Source organism: Montipora foliosa, chromosome 1 (genome assembly GCF_036669935.1).
Source record: "Montipora foliosa isolate CH-2021 chromosome 1, ASM3666993v2, whole genome shotgun sequence".
NCBI lineage: Eukaryota > Metazoa > Cnidaria > Anthozoa > Scleractinia > Acroporidae > Montipora > Montipora foliosa.
The window spans coordinates 63,720,573-63,733,897 of NC_090869.1; the positions used below are offsets into that span (position 1 = coordinate 63,720,573).

At 39.6% G+C, this 13,325-nt stretch overlaps 2 protein-coding genes across 2 annotated transcripts in view; both read right to left on the reverse strand.

Annotated features, from left to right (window-relative positions):
* The window catches only part of LOC138004445 (synaptojanin-1-like), a 43,122-nt gene extending 34,755 nt beyond the window's left edge, over positions 1-8,367 (reverse strand). The window contains exons 1-3 of the mRNA XM_068850962.1: positions 8,148-8,367; positions 2,752-2,838; positions 1,374-1,644 (exon numbers count right to left, since the gene is read on the reverse strand). Coding sequence (XP_068707063.1) covers positions 1,374-1,644; positions 2,752-2,838; positions 8,148-8,271 — 482 coding nt within the window. The 5' untranslated portion in view covers positions 8,272-8,367. The remainder of the gene's footprint in view (positions 1-1,373; positions 1,645-2,751; positions 2,839-8,147) is intronic.
* A 4,029-nt stretch (positions 8,368-12,396) lies between these two features.
* LOC138004453 (5-hydroxytryptamine receptor 4-like) overlaps positions 12,397-13,325 on the reverse strand; it is a 7,222-nt gene continuing 6,293 nt past the window's right edge. The window contains exon 3 of the mRNA XM_068850975.1: positions 12,397-13,325. This exon is cut by the window's right edge and continues 1,177 nt beyond it. The gene's annotated coding sequence lies outside the window, so the exon portion shown is untranslated.

The window sequence follows — 13,325 nt, forward strand, 5'->3', positions numbered from 1 at the left end:
ATCCTTTCAATAGGGGGGGGGATAGGTACAGTAGATTGATTAACCCTTTAGCCAATTCTCATCTTCTCATGTTAATAGTCAACTAATCTCAGTATCAACAGAGTAGGGATTCGTAAATCATATCTGCTATTTTGATTAAACCAAGTGTTTCCACAGTTAAATCCAATCAACCTGCAATCAGACTGCAACCAATTAGCAATTTTTTTCATGGTAATGTTTGGCAGGAATTATCTGAGGCAAACTTTTTTCCTTAACACCTAAGAGTATCAAGTATTTATGAGTCAATGAATCAATGAGTCAATGAATCAATGAGTCAATGAGTCATGAGTCAATGAGTTAGTGCAGTTACCCTAACCCATTAAATGAAAGCTAAAATTTCAAAGAGTGCTTAATTTAAAGGACTCATGACTCATTGACTGACTGACCATTTGACTCATAAATCATGGGACCTCCCTGTCTAATCGTGTTCAGTCAAACTACAGATACATGCTTGGCATACTATTCACAGTGTAACCATTGCTCGTCTGAAAATGCTTTAGACTACATGCTTGGGAAACATGTAAACCCCTTCAGGTGGCTGGTACAGGTATGTCTGCTGACAAGGTCCTTCGCTGAGAGACTATCTAAAAAATGAATACCATGTTTGGCCAAGAAGCGAAGCTTCATAACTTTCTTCACCTTCAAAGACATTGACTGCATGTTTTGTTTACTTTTTTGCACTTTCATCATCAGCATTTGCAACCAGCTTTTTAATGTCAATATAACTAATTTATTAGACTCTACAAAACAAGTTTGTTTTTCTTCCTTGTAAAATAATAAAGATGAAAAGTTGAAACTCTTGCAAGCACTGCCTTATTTCCAATCGGCTTGGTTTCATTTCAATAGAAATGATTGCCGGACAAATACCAATGGAGAAGGGGGTTATTGCATGATATATGTCATTGTCAGGTGTGATTTTCCACCAAGTAACGTACAGTAACTTACTGTAGCCAATAAAATCACACGAAACTATTAATTATTATTTGTGTTAGATGTGTATTATCATCTATACTGTATATGCATCTGATCAATGTTGCAGACAGCTTGACATCAGGTCACAGATCACTGCAAACTTTTTAAAGATCATGAATATAATAACGGAAGCCAGGAATTAATTTACATCATTAATTACTTTTATTGTGTCAGAAAAGCACTTCAATAGGAGTGGTCTTGCAACCAACTGTTTTTTCTATTTTATTCATGTACAAGTCATGTATCATAAAAATTCGTTAATGGCACACACTAATGAGGAAATCAACACAAAGCACCTAAAGCAAAATCTCTATTTCTTGAAAAATAACGATTGATCAGTAATTGATTAATCAGTTGCTCACCAGAAAAACCTGTTATCGGGTTCACAACGCTCAAATCTTCGCTGGGAACACAACGTCAGGTCTAAGGGTTGCTGATCTCCAGGACAAACAGAAAAATAGAATGTTCCAGAGTTCAAGAGTTTGCGTACTTCAGCAATTATTTCTTCATCCTGACCATCTTGTAAGGGAACAAACTGAGTGACGGTGATGCGAAATATCTCACTTTCGTTAATTTTTCCCAGTGAATTACACCCAGTCACAAGAACAAGGAAAAAACTGACCACTTCTTCGCCTAAAAGAAAACATTGAACACTTTTATACACTAATATAATACACAGTGGCATGGTTGACTGGTATTGACCAAAGGCAAAAATAGCCGCCAACAAATTATTCCTTTGTCCTTGTGTTAATTAGCCTAACTAGCCTCGTTAACACATGAAAGAATTTGGGCTGTAAAACGAGGATAGTTAGGCTGATTAATTTAACACAAAGACAAAAGAATAATTTGGTGGCAGCCAATTTTTGCATTGAAGTAAACCATATTTAACGTCGATAACTCATAAAAGTAATTCAACTGAAAAACCTGAGGTCGATGGCGCACTCATTTTACCCCTCCCCCCCCCCCTCACCCCCCTCCCCTTCTCCTCATCAGTGCTCCGTTTTAAAGGTATTTAAAGCTACATGGGCTACACTTACAGGTGTAAAGGAAAGAAGTCAAAACAAGGATGCGAAATCCGGGGATCGAACTCGAGACTTCTTGCACGAAGGTCACGCACTAACCGACTGTGCCATCCTTGCTCCTTATTCCGTCAACAACTTAATATAATTACATACAATCGTACACAATGCCCAAACTGCACAATTAGATGTACATGTAGATACCTTACAGTTGACTCAGCCCTTCAACCAACTGATGATGATGATGAATATGGTATTACATGTATAATTAAACTTGTAATGTAAAAACTAATAAAAAGCTCTTACTTAAGTTAACCTCTTTTTTAATGGTTGTATTGCACTAAATTATGAAGAAAACCTGATGGAAAAAACTAACAGACGTACACAAACAAGGACAGATATTATTCAGATTGTGAGAACAGATACAATAACACAACAAGCAAACACAACAATAGTTTAACTAATTACAAGCAATTAATTATTAACTTATGACACCAAGGCCCTTGGTATTAATACATGTACATTGTATACATGTATATATAGTTACATAGAGTGTTTTCACGTGACATCATGGCAGTCACGTTGGTGTACCTAAATATGAATCCTCTGGGAATTGAGCTACATTTTAATTATTTATCATGCAAACGTTTTCCTTTGTTTCCGGGGAAAAGGTTACTGATCATGTGAGTGAAAAGTTTTCACTCACACTCTATACTCTTACCAAGATTGATTTTGAGAATTCCAAGACAGCCATAAGCATCAACAACTTTTGAATAACCTTTCTTGATACTCTCTGATTCCCACTGTGCTGTGAACATTTCAAACACAAAACATCAGCCAAAGACAATAACAATAATCATGTTAAGGATTTCCATCACTGAAATGATAAGTTACACACTTTTAATGCTGGGAGTTGACACTAATCTTGTCAGTCCAGAATTACCATTAATAGAATGGACACTCAATTTGGGCGTTACTATAAACACAGGAACGGAACGGAACGGATTAAACCCGAATATGCCAGAATGAGACAGAATGAACAAGAATGGTACCGGAATGTACCGAAACGAGCCGGAATGACACCTGAATGACACACAAATAAAGCGGAATATACCGGAATAAACCAGAATATGCCGGAACAAGGCGAAATGACTCTGGAATAAAACCGAATGACACGGGAATGAGACGGAATAAACAAGAATGGTACCGAAATACATTTGTATACAGGAACGAGGCAGAATGATAACAGAATAAGGCAGAATAAACCAGAAGGACACCAGAATCAAGCTGATTACGTGGACCGGAATGACAAGGAACAAAAAGTAATTTTTTTATCATTCTAGACTGTGAATGAATAAGTGTTGCAGAATAAAGAGACTGACAGAAAAAACAGTTTACATTAAAGAGGAAGTAACAAGGCTTTGAACGACGAATGGTCGATCGATCAATCGTTTTTCTGTGCTTCTGACTTCTTTCTTCAAACAAGGAAACACTGCGTTCAGGTTCGATGGCAATATTGCCAACAATCGGGAAGAGAAAAAGAGTCTTCTGGCCGTTTGAACGAATCTATTTCCAAATATCTCCATCACGTGTGGGTCGTGGGAAGCAAGCAAGCATCAACGGTAATTAGTTTGTGGTTCACTGAACTTGATTGTGATTGGTCAATACACAATTGACCTGTCAGAATGAAATAAAAATGTTCACGGGTTTTCTGACTTGCACAGTGAAAGCCGCCTCCGAGATCCATAGACAAAAACAATTAGAATAATATTCTGTTTCTCTTGCTACTGTATTCATTCACAAAAAAAAAATGTTACTTCCACAACAAATAATTATTCATTTTCTCTTGATCAAAGTGTTCGAAATGTTACAAAAGGCAACAACACATGCAACTCCCATAGGGAATCACGTGACACAACAAAGGCTGACTGAAACAACGGAAAATCGGTTGGTGCTAACTAAAACACAAAATGTTGGCATTTTCAGGTTCATTCCGGTATACTCCGCTTTATTTGGGTGTCATTCCGCCTCGTTTCGGTATATTCTGGTACCATTCTTGTTCATTTTGTTTCATTCCGGTGTTATTCCGCCTCATTCCGGCATATTCCGGTTTATTCCGGTATATTCCATTCCATTCCGTTCCGTTCCGTTCCGTTCCGTTCTTGTGTTTAGTAATGCCCCACTAAATTTTGGCAAGCATCCAAAAACGTGATGGCATAAATTAAGTACTGTACTTAATTTACCATTTATTATTATGTAGTAGAATTTAGAAAAAGGCTTTTTCTAATTTAAGGTGACTGTTGTAATAAGTGACTGTCTTTGTACCTGATTAGCAGAATTAGGGAAACAGTTTGGAATGTTTCATTCCTTCTATTTCTCTATGCAAGCAGAGCGATCCACAGGAAGTGTCAGCGCCCTTTTGTACAAACACAAATTTGATTCCCATTTGGAATTTTTTTAATGTCGATGGGGTGATTGCTCTCCTACTGAGGTCCTTACAGGCTGTAGATGATGGAAGTGACAGGATTACTGCTCAGTTTTGTTTTGGGTTCCCAGGGAATTGGTTTGAGTCTGTGGTATTTACAGTATATTCAGGGCTCGACATTCAAACTCACCCATTTCCCATTGGAGAGTAAATTTTAACACTTGGAGAGTAAAAAAAGAGAAATGAACAAGAAACTCACCCAATTTAGAAAGTAAATTTTTGACTAGGACACAAAACCGATTTTTCTTTTTAAAGGCCAAAATGTATGAAAATAAAATGAGCAAGCAACCCCGAAACATTGAGTGATCAGCAAACATTTGCCACAATCACTTCATTTTCTGCCATATTGAAGAGCTCCTGTCTGAGGAAGTTTGGGTAGAACATCACACGAAAAAACTGAGATCAAAACATACACACAGTACCTGAAGACAGGAGCCCACGAGCTCATGAGCTTTTGACCAAGAAAAATTCTGCGGCACACAACTTTAATTAATTAATTTACTGTATATAAATCCCCTTTGGAAAGTGAAATTTTGAGGCGGAAATTAAGTTTTGAAACCTACTCTCCAAAGTAAAAAGTGGTCTCAAAAGTGTCAGGCCCTGATATTGATTTAAGGGAGCCCTCAGACCTTTTGGTCCATGGTTACGCCGCAGCTACAGGAGCGCTGGTGATGCAATTTTTTCAAACTTTGTTGCGTCGCCAGCACAAGCTGAAAATCACACGTGTAGCCACACTTGAACTGGCGACGTGACAGATGAAAAAATTGCAAGAAAAAAGTCGCCAGAGTTGAAACGTTCGCGACAAAATCGCAGAGAGAAATGTAGTTGCCCATGTAGCCACCCTGCAATTTTTTGCCCGTGCTTGCGATGTGACTAAGGAGTATTTAGCCAATGAAATTAAAGTAGGAATGTCTGTTTATAGTGCCCAGGTCTATTGAAGTATGCGATTTGCGCGGCTTTCAATTTGTCACCAAAATTTGTCCGAGTATAGCCACCCTGGTGTGCAGGCGACGCGACAAAATCTGAAAAAAAAAACGCATCACCGATGCGAGACAAAAATCGCTCATGTAGCCATAGCTTTAGACTCAGTTTTCTTGTTTAGACTCAGTTTTTTTGTTTAGTCCCCCAGACTGTGTAATAAGTCATGTGAGACTTACACTGGACATTGCTGACTTACATTTGTACTGTACCCTTGTCCAACAGGTTGTAGACTTCACCACACTGTGACTGCTCTTATGTTGAGGCATTGACAAACAAGAATTCCTCAGGGGAGTTGGGTTATTTAATAACTTGGTTTCTCATAATTATATGGGTTATTGACCAAGCATGGCGTCAAGATGACTGGATATTGGCCAAGTTCTTTTTCTGCATGTTTATGGACTGAGACGAAAAGAACAAGGCCAATATTCAGCATGGATCTTGACTGAACATGCTTGGTCAATAAAGGATTTATTATAAATCCGGATAAAACACCAAAACATGATCTTTGATCTTGCGGGACCAAGCGAGAAATCTCGAGCAGGCAAGATAGCTCCATCTTGCCTGCTCAGGTAGCCAATCACAGCACGGGATTTGGTTCATCTTGACCGTTCATGGAGCTACATTGTAGTCATATAATAAGAGTTCTTTAAGCTCAATTGGTACTGAGCATCCAACCAATGTTATGCAGGTCATAGATTCAAATCCTGACTATTGTAGAACTCCAGGAGGTTCATTAACCTATTCACCCATGGAAGAGTAAAATTGTCTGCCATTAAGCAGAGTAAAATGTATATTGACAGGGCCTGAACAATCAATGGAATTAATGATCCATGACAATCCATGGTAATCAATTTCAATTAATCTATTGATATGGATAATCGATGGACGATCAATCACCCACGTTTTTGTGAGTATCGATTCTCATCGATTATCAATGTCACCGATAATCAATGAGAATCGATCAATTAAATAACATCGATTTTCATAGATTACCAACAGGAACGCCACAGGCAGATAACCCAATGGATGTGAAAGCTTGTGATGTTACGTAATTTTGAGAAAGTTGGAATAGCCAATACAACTGATCGAGCAAAATGTTCCATAAAACTTCAAATCATGATGTTTCCTCACGAAAATCCATTTTATGGACAGCAAGATATTAAATAAAGTTCACTCACCTACTATTTTTCATGTTGTCCCGAGAAATTTGATGGGTTTTTGGGGCGCTTCGTTTTTCCTTTCAGATCTGACGCGTTGTCACCTACAATGTAAATAGACAAGGCGTGCAGCTTCCAAGACTGCTCACGGCTGAGTGCTTCCAGAATTTAGCCGAATTTCTCCCTCTTTTAGAGGTCTCTCACTTCCCAGTCTTGAACACGTGAAAAGACAATAATTTTGCTAGCATCATGCCAAAAATCATTGCATTTACACGGCTCTACAACCTCAAAATCCTGCTCGATTTTCAAGCTTTGCTTAGGTTTTGCTATCGCCATATGATCAGGGCAGAAGTGGTCCATCATTGGAATTTGATCAAAATCAAATTAAACAATTGTTCAAAAAGCTAAGATTTCCCCCAAGAGGGACAAAATTATAAATCTGCACATTTTGATTGGTTAATTTACTTTGATCAAATTCCAATGATCAGCCACTTCTGTCCCGATCATATGGCAATGGCAAAAACCTGAGCAAAGCTTGAAAATCAAGCAAGATTTTCAGGTTCTAGAGCCATGTAAATGGGATAATTTTTGTTATGATGCTAGCAAAATTATTGACTTTTCACATGCCCAAGTCTGGGAAGTGAGTGACCTTTGGAAGTGGGAGAAATGAGGCTAAATTCTGGAGGCCTAGGCTGCGAGCGGTCTTGGAAGCTGCACGGCTTGTCTATTTATATTGTAGGTGACGACGAGTCAGATCTGAAGGGAAAAATGAAGCATCCCAAAAATCCATCAAATTTCTTGGGACAATGCAGAAAATAGTAGGTGAGTGAACTTCATTTATCTGGCTGTCCACAAAATGGATTTTCATGAGGAAATGTCGTGATTTGAAGTTTTTATGGAACATTTCCTCAACCACTTGAATCGGCCCTCTCAACAACTGTCTCAAAATGATGAGAAGTCACATGCTCTTGCATCCTTAGGGTTGTCTGCCTGTGGGAACGCCAATCGATGACACTCGATGAAGTTCACCACTACTTTTGTGTGATTATTGATTGGTCTTTGATCAGCTGATGCCAATTAATTAACCGTAATCGATTGCCATCGATTGATCGATTGATTTTCCGATTATCTATTTTCATCGATTAATATTGTTTATAGGCCCTGACATTGAGTATCAATCTTAGGAAGAAAAAGGCTAATGGTTTGACGATTTGGGGATTATCTCAGGGAGGGAAATTGGATTAGTTGCCACAAATATTTGTCGAAATACCCAGGGTGTGCCCAATCTCCGCCCACAACAAGGAAAACACCATAATTTGTGAAGGCATCAAGTAATATAAATATTTTTAAAGTTGAAAGCATTCCAATTAACAGCGTCCGTGAAAGACATCGCGCAAACATAACAAACATATTATTATTTCAAATACATATAACTTTACAGTTCCAAAGACAGTAGCATGAATACACATTTGTAATGCAAATTTAAGTACTTACATAGTTCCGCGATGGCACCACTTTCGAATAACAAAGTATTCGGTTTTCCTTTAATTTCCAACAAAACGGAAACAGGATCCTTGTCTATTTTAGTGTAGCAGATAAAAGACTTCCCAATCAGCATACCTAGGCAGGTTTTTGCGAAAATTTTTATTTTATGTTATAATGTAGGAGATTAGGAAGCTCTGAAACTATTACATGCTTGGGAGAGAAACACCGCCATTTTGTTTACAAACATTTCCGCAGACCATCAAAATGCTGGCTACTAGTACCCAGGTTTATGCGTCCAGCTAAGTGTGACCATTCACTACCATTCACTTGAAAAACGGGTGCGTTTGGTGACGCCCAAAAAAGGGCAGTTTTAAATACACTTTAATAATACTCATTCAATACGGCTGGCATTTGAAGTAAACTGGTGTTTGATTGGCTTCTCAAGCCCCGAGGTACATTGCGGGAAGCCTGCTATGTCACGAAGAACAACAATAAAAAGCAAGGTGACACACGCTAACACCAACCCAATCTCGTTCCCAGAATCTTCGTTCCCCTTGACCAGCGGGTCGGGTTACGAGAGATCTCGAACGATCTCAAGATCTCAAGAGATCTCTTGTAACCCGACCCGCTGGTCAAGGGGAACGAAGACTCTGGGAACAAGATTGAGACCAACCCGGTTTAAGTCCCCGGTGTGGCCAACACATCGCGCATGCGCACAACCATTTCACCCGGGCTGGTGTTAGCGTATGTCACCTTGCTTTTATTGTTTATGTCACGAAGACCTGTCTGCGCTTTTGAGCAAAGTGGCATTATCGCGAAAACGCGGAAGACCAGACCATAGTTCATGCCTGGAGATGGTTATGAAACTCGACAAGTTCCTTTGTTTTATGTTTTTGTCCATATTTTTGCCCTGCACAAAACACACCTTTTTCCAGAAGATAACCAAACAAATCCTTCAATTAAATTATGCGCAACTAATTTGCGAACCTGTGTGAAGCGAAAACAAAAGATTGTGCAGAATCACGTTCAGTTCAACATCGATTACGACAACATTGCTCTCACTTTTGAAAGGTTTTAAGGTTTCATAACCTGTCCCTCGATTAACTATGACCACACTAATGAGGACAAATCAAGATAAACATAAGAAAAGCGGGCGAAGTGTCTTGATCTGTCTACCAGACCGGCTCGCGTAAACTGAGAAGTTCAGTCTCCCACTTTTTACGGGTAAGGCCAATAAAAGAAATCTTTGGCACTTTCTTAGAGCCCTTCGTTGGGTAATATTCTGTCTAGTTGTAAACCGGCTAAGGATCTGTAGAAAAAGGGTAATGAGGTATTCTTTGACGAAGGTATGGATGGGCCTAAAGAAGTGGGAAGACTCGCCTTTCACCAGTTTGTCCCCGTGGTGTCATTCCTTGACTTCGTGTCAGTTGTGGGTTACGTACTGTATGTTTGTTCTCTACTCTGCTCTGCTCTGCGAAGTATTTTTTCTGGGTACTGCGATTATCCCTTGTCACAAAAAACCAACACCTTGAATGAAATAGGTTGATTTGATTCACAGTATCCCTAGTGCGGTCGTGCCTGGTTCTAGAAGCTTGAGAGTTAAATATACATAGGGATTTACTCTCTCACTTCACTCTTTTCCGCGATATGGTGGTGACCCATCCTCCCGATACGCCTGGGTTGTCTTTGAAGTTGACTCGCTGTTTTTTCGTTTGGTATGGTCTCGGCAGTTGTCCAAGAGCGAAGCGACCCCTTCTCTCAAACAACCACACGCTGGCCCAGTCTGGGAGAAGAAAAGACCTGGGATCAAGATGGAAGTCGTCTCTGACATTTGCATTCTCACCACGGGGAATAACGATTTAAGGACGGTGCCTACCATTGTTATTGCGCATACGTTCTGCGCATCTCGAGATACTCGGGTTTCCTATCGGTGAATACTTACTAACACAGGGATATCTTTGCGCGGTTTAAAACTATCAGAAGAAAGTAGATCTTAGTAGGTACTCTTGGTATCCAAAGAGAAAACTGGCGATAACCATGCATGTTTGAGAGATAATTTTTGAAGCTTAAAAGCTTCAATTTGAGAAAGAACGCCATGCATTGTTTTGTATTTTAAAGCTTTTTACAAATATTATTAATGAATTATCTTTGAAAATTGCGTAGTTATCCCCAATTTACTTTTTGGATTTTAATAACACTTGTTAAGATCTACATTTCCTGCATAATCATGAACCGGGGCAAAAATACTTTTGAATTAGTAGGCACCGTCCTTAAACACTTGCTTTTCAAGGGATATCCTTAGACAGGAGTGGGAGGCACGGTGGGTGGGGGGCACGGTGGCCTCATGGTGCTGCGTACTCCGGATCGAGTGGTCCGGGTTCGGGTCCTGGCCGGGAAAATTGTGTTGTGTTCTTGGGCAAGACACTTTACTCTCATGGTGCCTCTTTCCACCCAGGTGTATAGTGAATGCTGGGGGTAACCCTGCGATGGACTGGCATCCCATCCAGGGGGGAGTAGAAATACTCCGAGTCGCTTCATGCTACAGAAACCGGAGATAAGCGCCCGCCTGATGGGCCTTTTAGGCTCGTAGCAGTCGACTTAACCTTTACCTTTACCTTTACTTTAGACAGGAAACTAATCAACGACAGGATCCTATGTTTAGGAGCGAACAATAGTCCTACACTCCTGTCACGGCGGTTTCACACACAAATTCATTTTGAGATTGCGTTTTTAGCGAATGAGACTCCAGCAGGAGCCCGGTGACCAAAACACAAGAAACTAACTTGACGTCATAGAGTCAACGAAGCGGAACTACCTTTGCTTTTGCGGAAAAGTTAGTCTCAACATGGCTCGGTCCGTAAAAATGCCGTGACATAGTATGGGCTTAGTATAGGAGTTGTTCGCTCCTAGTTATGGGCTCCAATCAATGACTAGAAGGGATATGCAGTACCACTTTTAACAATAAACTTCTACTTTGACCAGACAACGATAAAACATTAAATACATTTTATTGACAACTCCAATTGATTGAAGACTCACCAGTGTTAAAATGTAAACCAATGTTTAGCTTATGGTTCCTACTGACAGTTCTCAAACTTAAATCTACTTTCTCGTCTATGATACAACTGATTAGATATATGCGATAGAACTTGAAACTTCACACGCATGCGTCAAAAAAGAGTATTTACATTTTTCAACAAAAAATTAAATGAAAAGAAGTATATACGGGAAATCGTATAAACGCGAGTGCATTTCGCGACTTATGGGTAAGAGTGATGTTTTGAAAGTTCTCAAAATTGCACGAGCAAGTTCACATGATTTTTTATTTATTATATACTCAACATAATCATTCCATCGCTTTGTTTCCATAGCAACTTCCGTATTGCACTGTATAGCCTATTTGTGCATTCGACATTCCCTGCTAGAAGATGTCTCTTTCCTTGTTGCGTTCGTTGGGCTGTCGAGTACGAGAAAAGAGACCTCTGCTATGGGTTGAACCTCAGAGTGTTGAGCATGTGCGGCGGTTACTTAGCGACCGAATCCTAACGTGATACTTCATGTTGTGTAGGCTCACTTAACAACAGCGGAATATACCTCTTTTCAGTTGTGTGCTTAGTTACCTGGCCTTTCTATGAAAGTGAGGCTGGTGTTGACCTTGTTATGACACAGACCTCTCCCCTTTTCTTATGTTAATGATGTTGCTGTCATGCTAATTAGTAAGAATTTACATAATAAAAGCAGTGAGGTTTCTATCAAAACAAGGTCAACTCCAGCCTCACTTTCATTCAAAGGCCAGGTAACTAAGCACACAACTGCAAAAAGGGACTATTACTGTAAAGGAATGCCCTACACAGTGGGCTCGAATCACAGTCAGCAAACATATCATCTTGGGCATGCGGTTTCAAGAGTGCCGTCCAAGGTTGTGGACAGCACTTGGACAAAAGGGAGTTTTGACCCATGGCAGAGGTCTTTTTTCCTGTACAATGCAAAAAGAAAAGAGACCTCTCCTAGCAGGGAAGCATTCGTCACTGACCAATCAGAAACGCGATAGACAACCGTGTCGTATATCGGGATGCAACAGCATTTACCCATTTAATGATAGTGTGTTTCCTTAACTCCTGCCTAGCAAGATTTTGATTTTTTGCAAGTTTTGGATTTCACGGTCCGCCACTTGTCACGTTCACAACTGACCGATTGAACTTCAGAGGGTTGGATACAGGGAAAAAGTGATGTCATTCACTCAATAGCTTAAAATTTCAGCGTGTAAATGCAGTTTATTATGTATGCAAAACACTAGTTTAAAAATCTGAAAGCCCGAAACTCCCGTGTTGCACAATAATTCTGTCGCGTACAAACGCATTGCATTCTTAAACTTGTGAGTCTTTGACGTCATTTTCTCCTCCATCCAGCTCTCTCAAGAATTTAATCATAGTAGAGGCGGACAATAGGACAATTTTAGTTAAGATAAACAAGTGTCCTTTGAAATTAAGGCTTAAAACTTTGGTTGATCATAGCACTACTTAAAGTACCAGATGAACAGCATTATTTCCTTCTCTAGTGATTGAAGCTTTCATCTTTTCACCTAAATCACGTGCGCTACTTGGAAAGCCAGTGTAATGCATTCGACTCTCTTTGAAAATGAGCGTTATGGAGAATATTTTTGAAGTTACATAGCTCATTATATACATTTGGTGATAATGTTAATATTAAAGAGGAAAAAGACGCTTACTATATCTGTTTTGAGTCACAGTGACTGTGCTTTTGCTGTACAAACATTGTTCTCTTGAAATCATGACAATATCCAAATTGCAGAGTCGGATCCAAAGGGAGGGTTTGGATTGGGTGACCAGCCACAATTAGTTGTTTGCGACTATAACTATAAAGGGGGACATAAGTATCACTGTCACGATGAAAAACTTGAAAAAGGTCAAAGAAAAAGAACTATAGTTTCCATTTGCACGTTGTCAAACTGGGTCGTCTTGAGAGACGATGTTGTATGAAATCGCTGATCTACTGTGAATAACTTACTTTCTATTTCAACCAGGTCGTGTCCAGTGTTCATCTCTAAGTTGAGAAGCTTCGGAATCCCTTATAAACGTCTATTCATCGAAAAGGCTGTTGGCTAGTCATGATGTGCCTGCTGTCCGTTTTAGATGAGATCCTGTTTTGTTGATTTAGTTTTAAAAA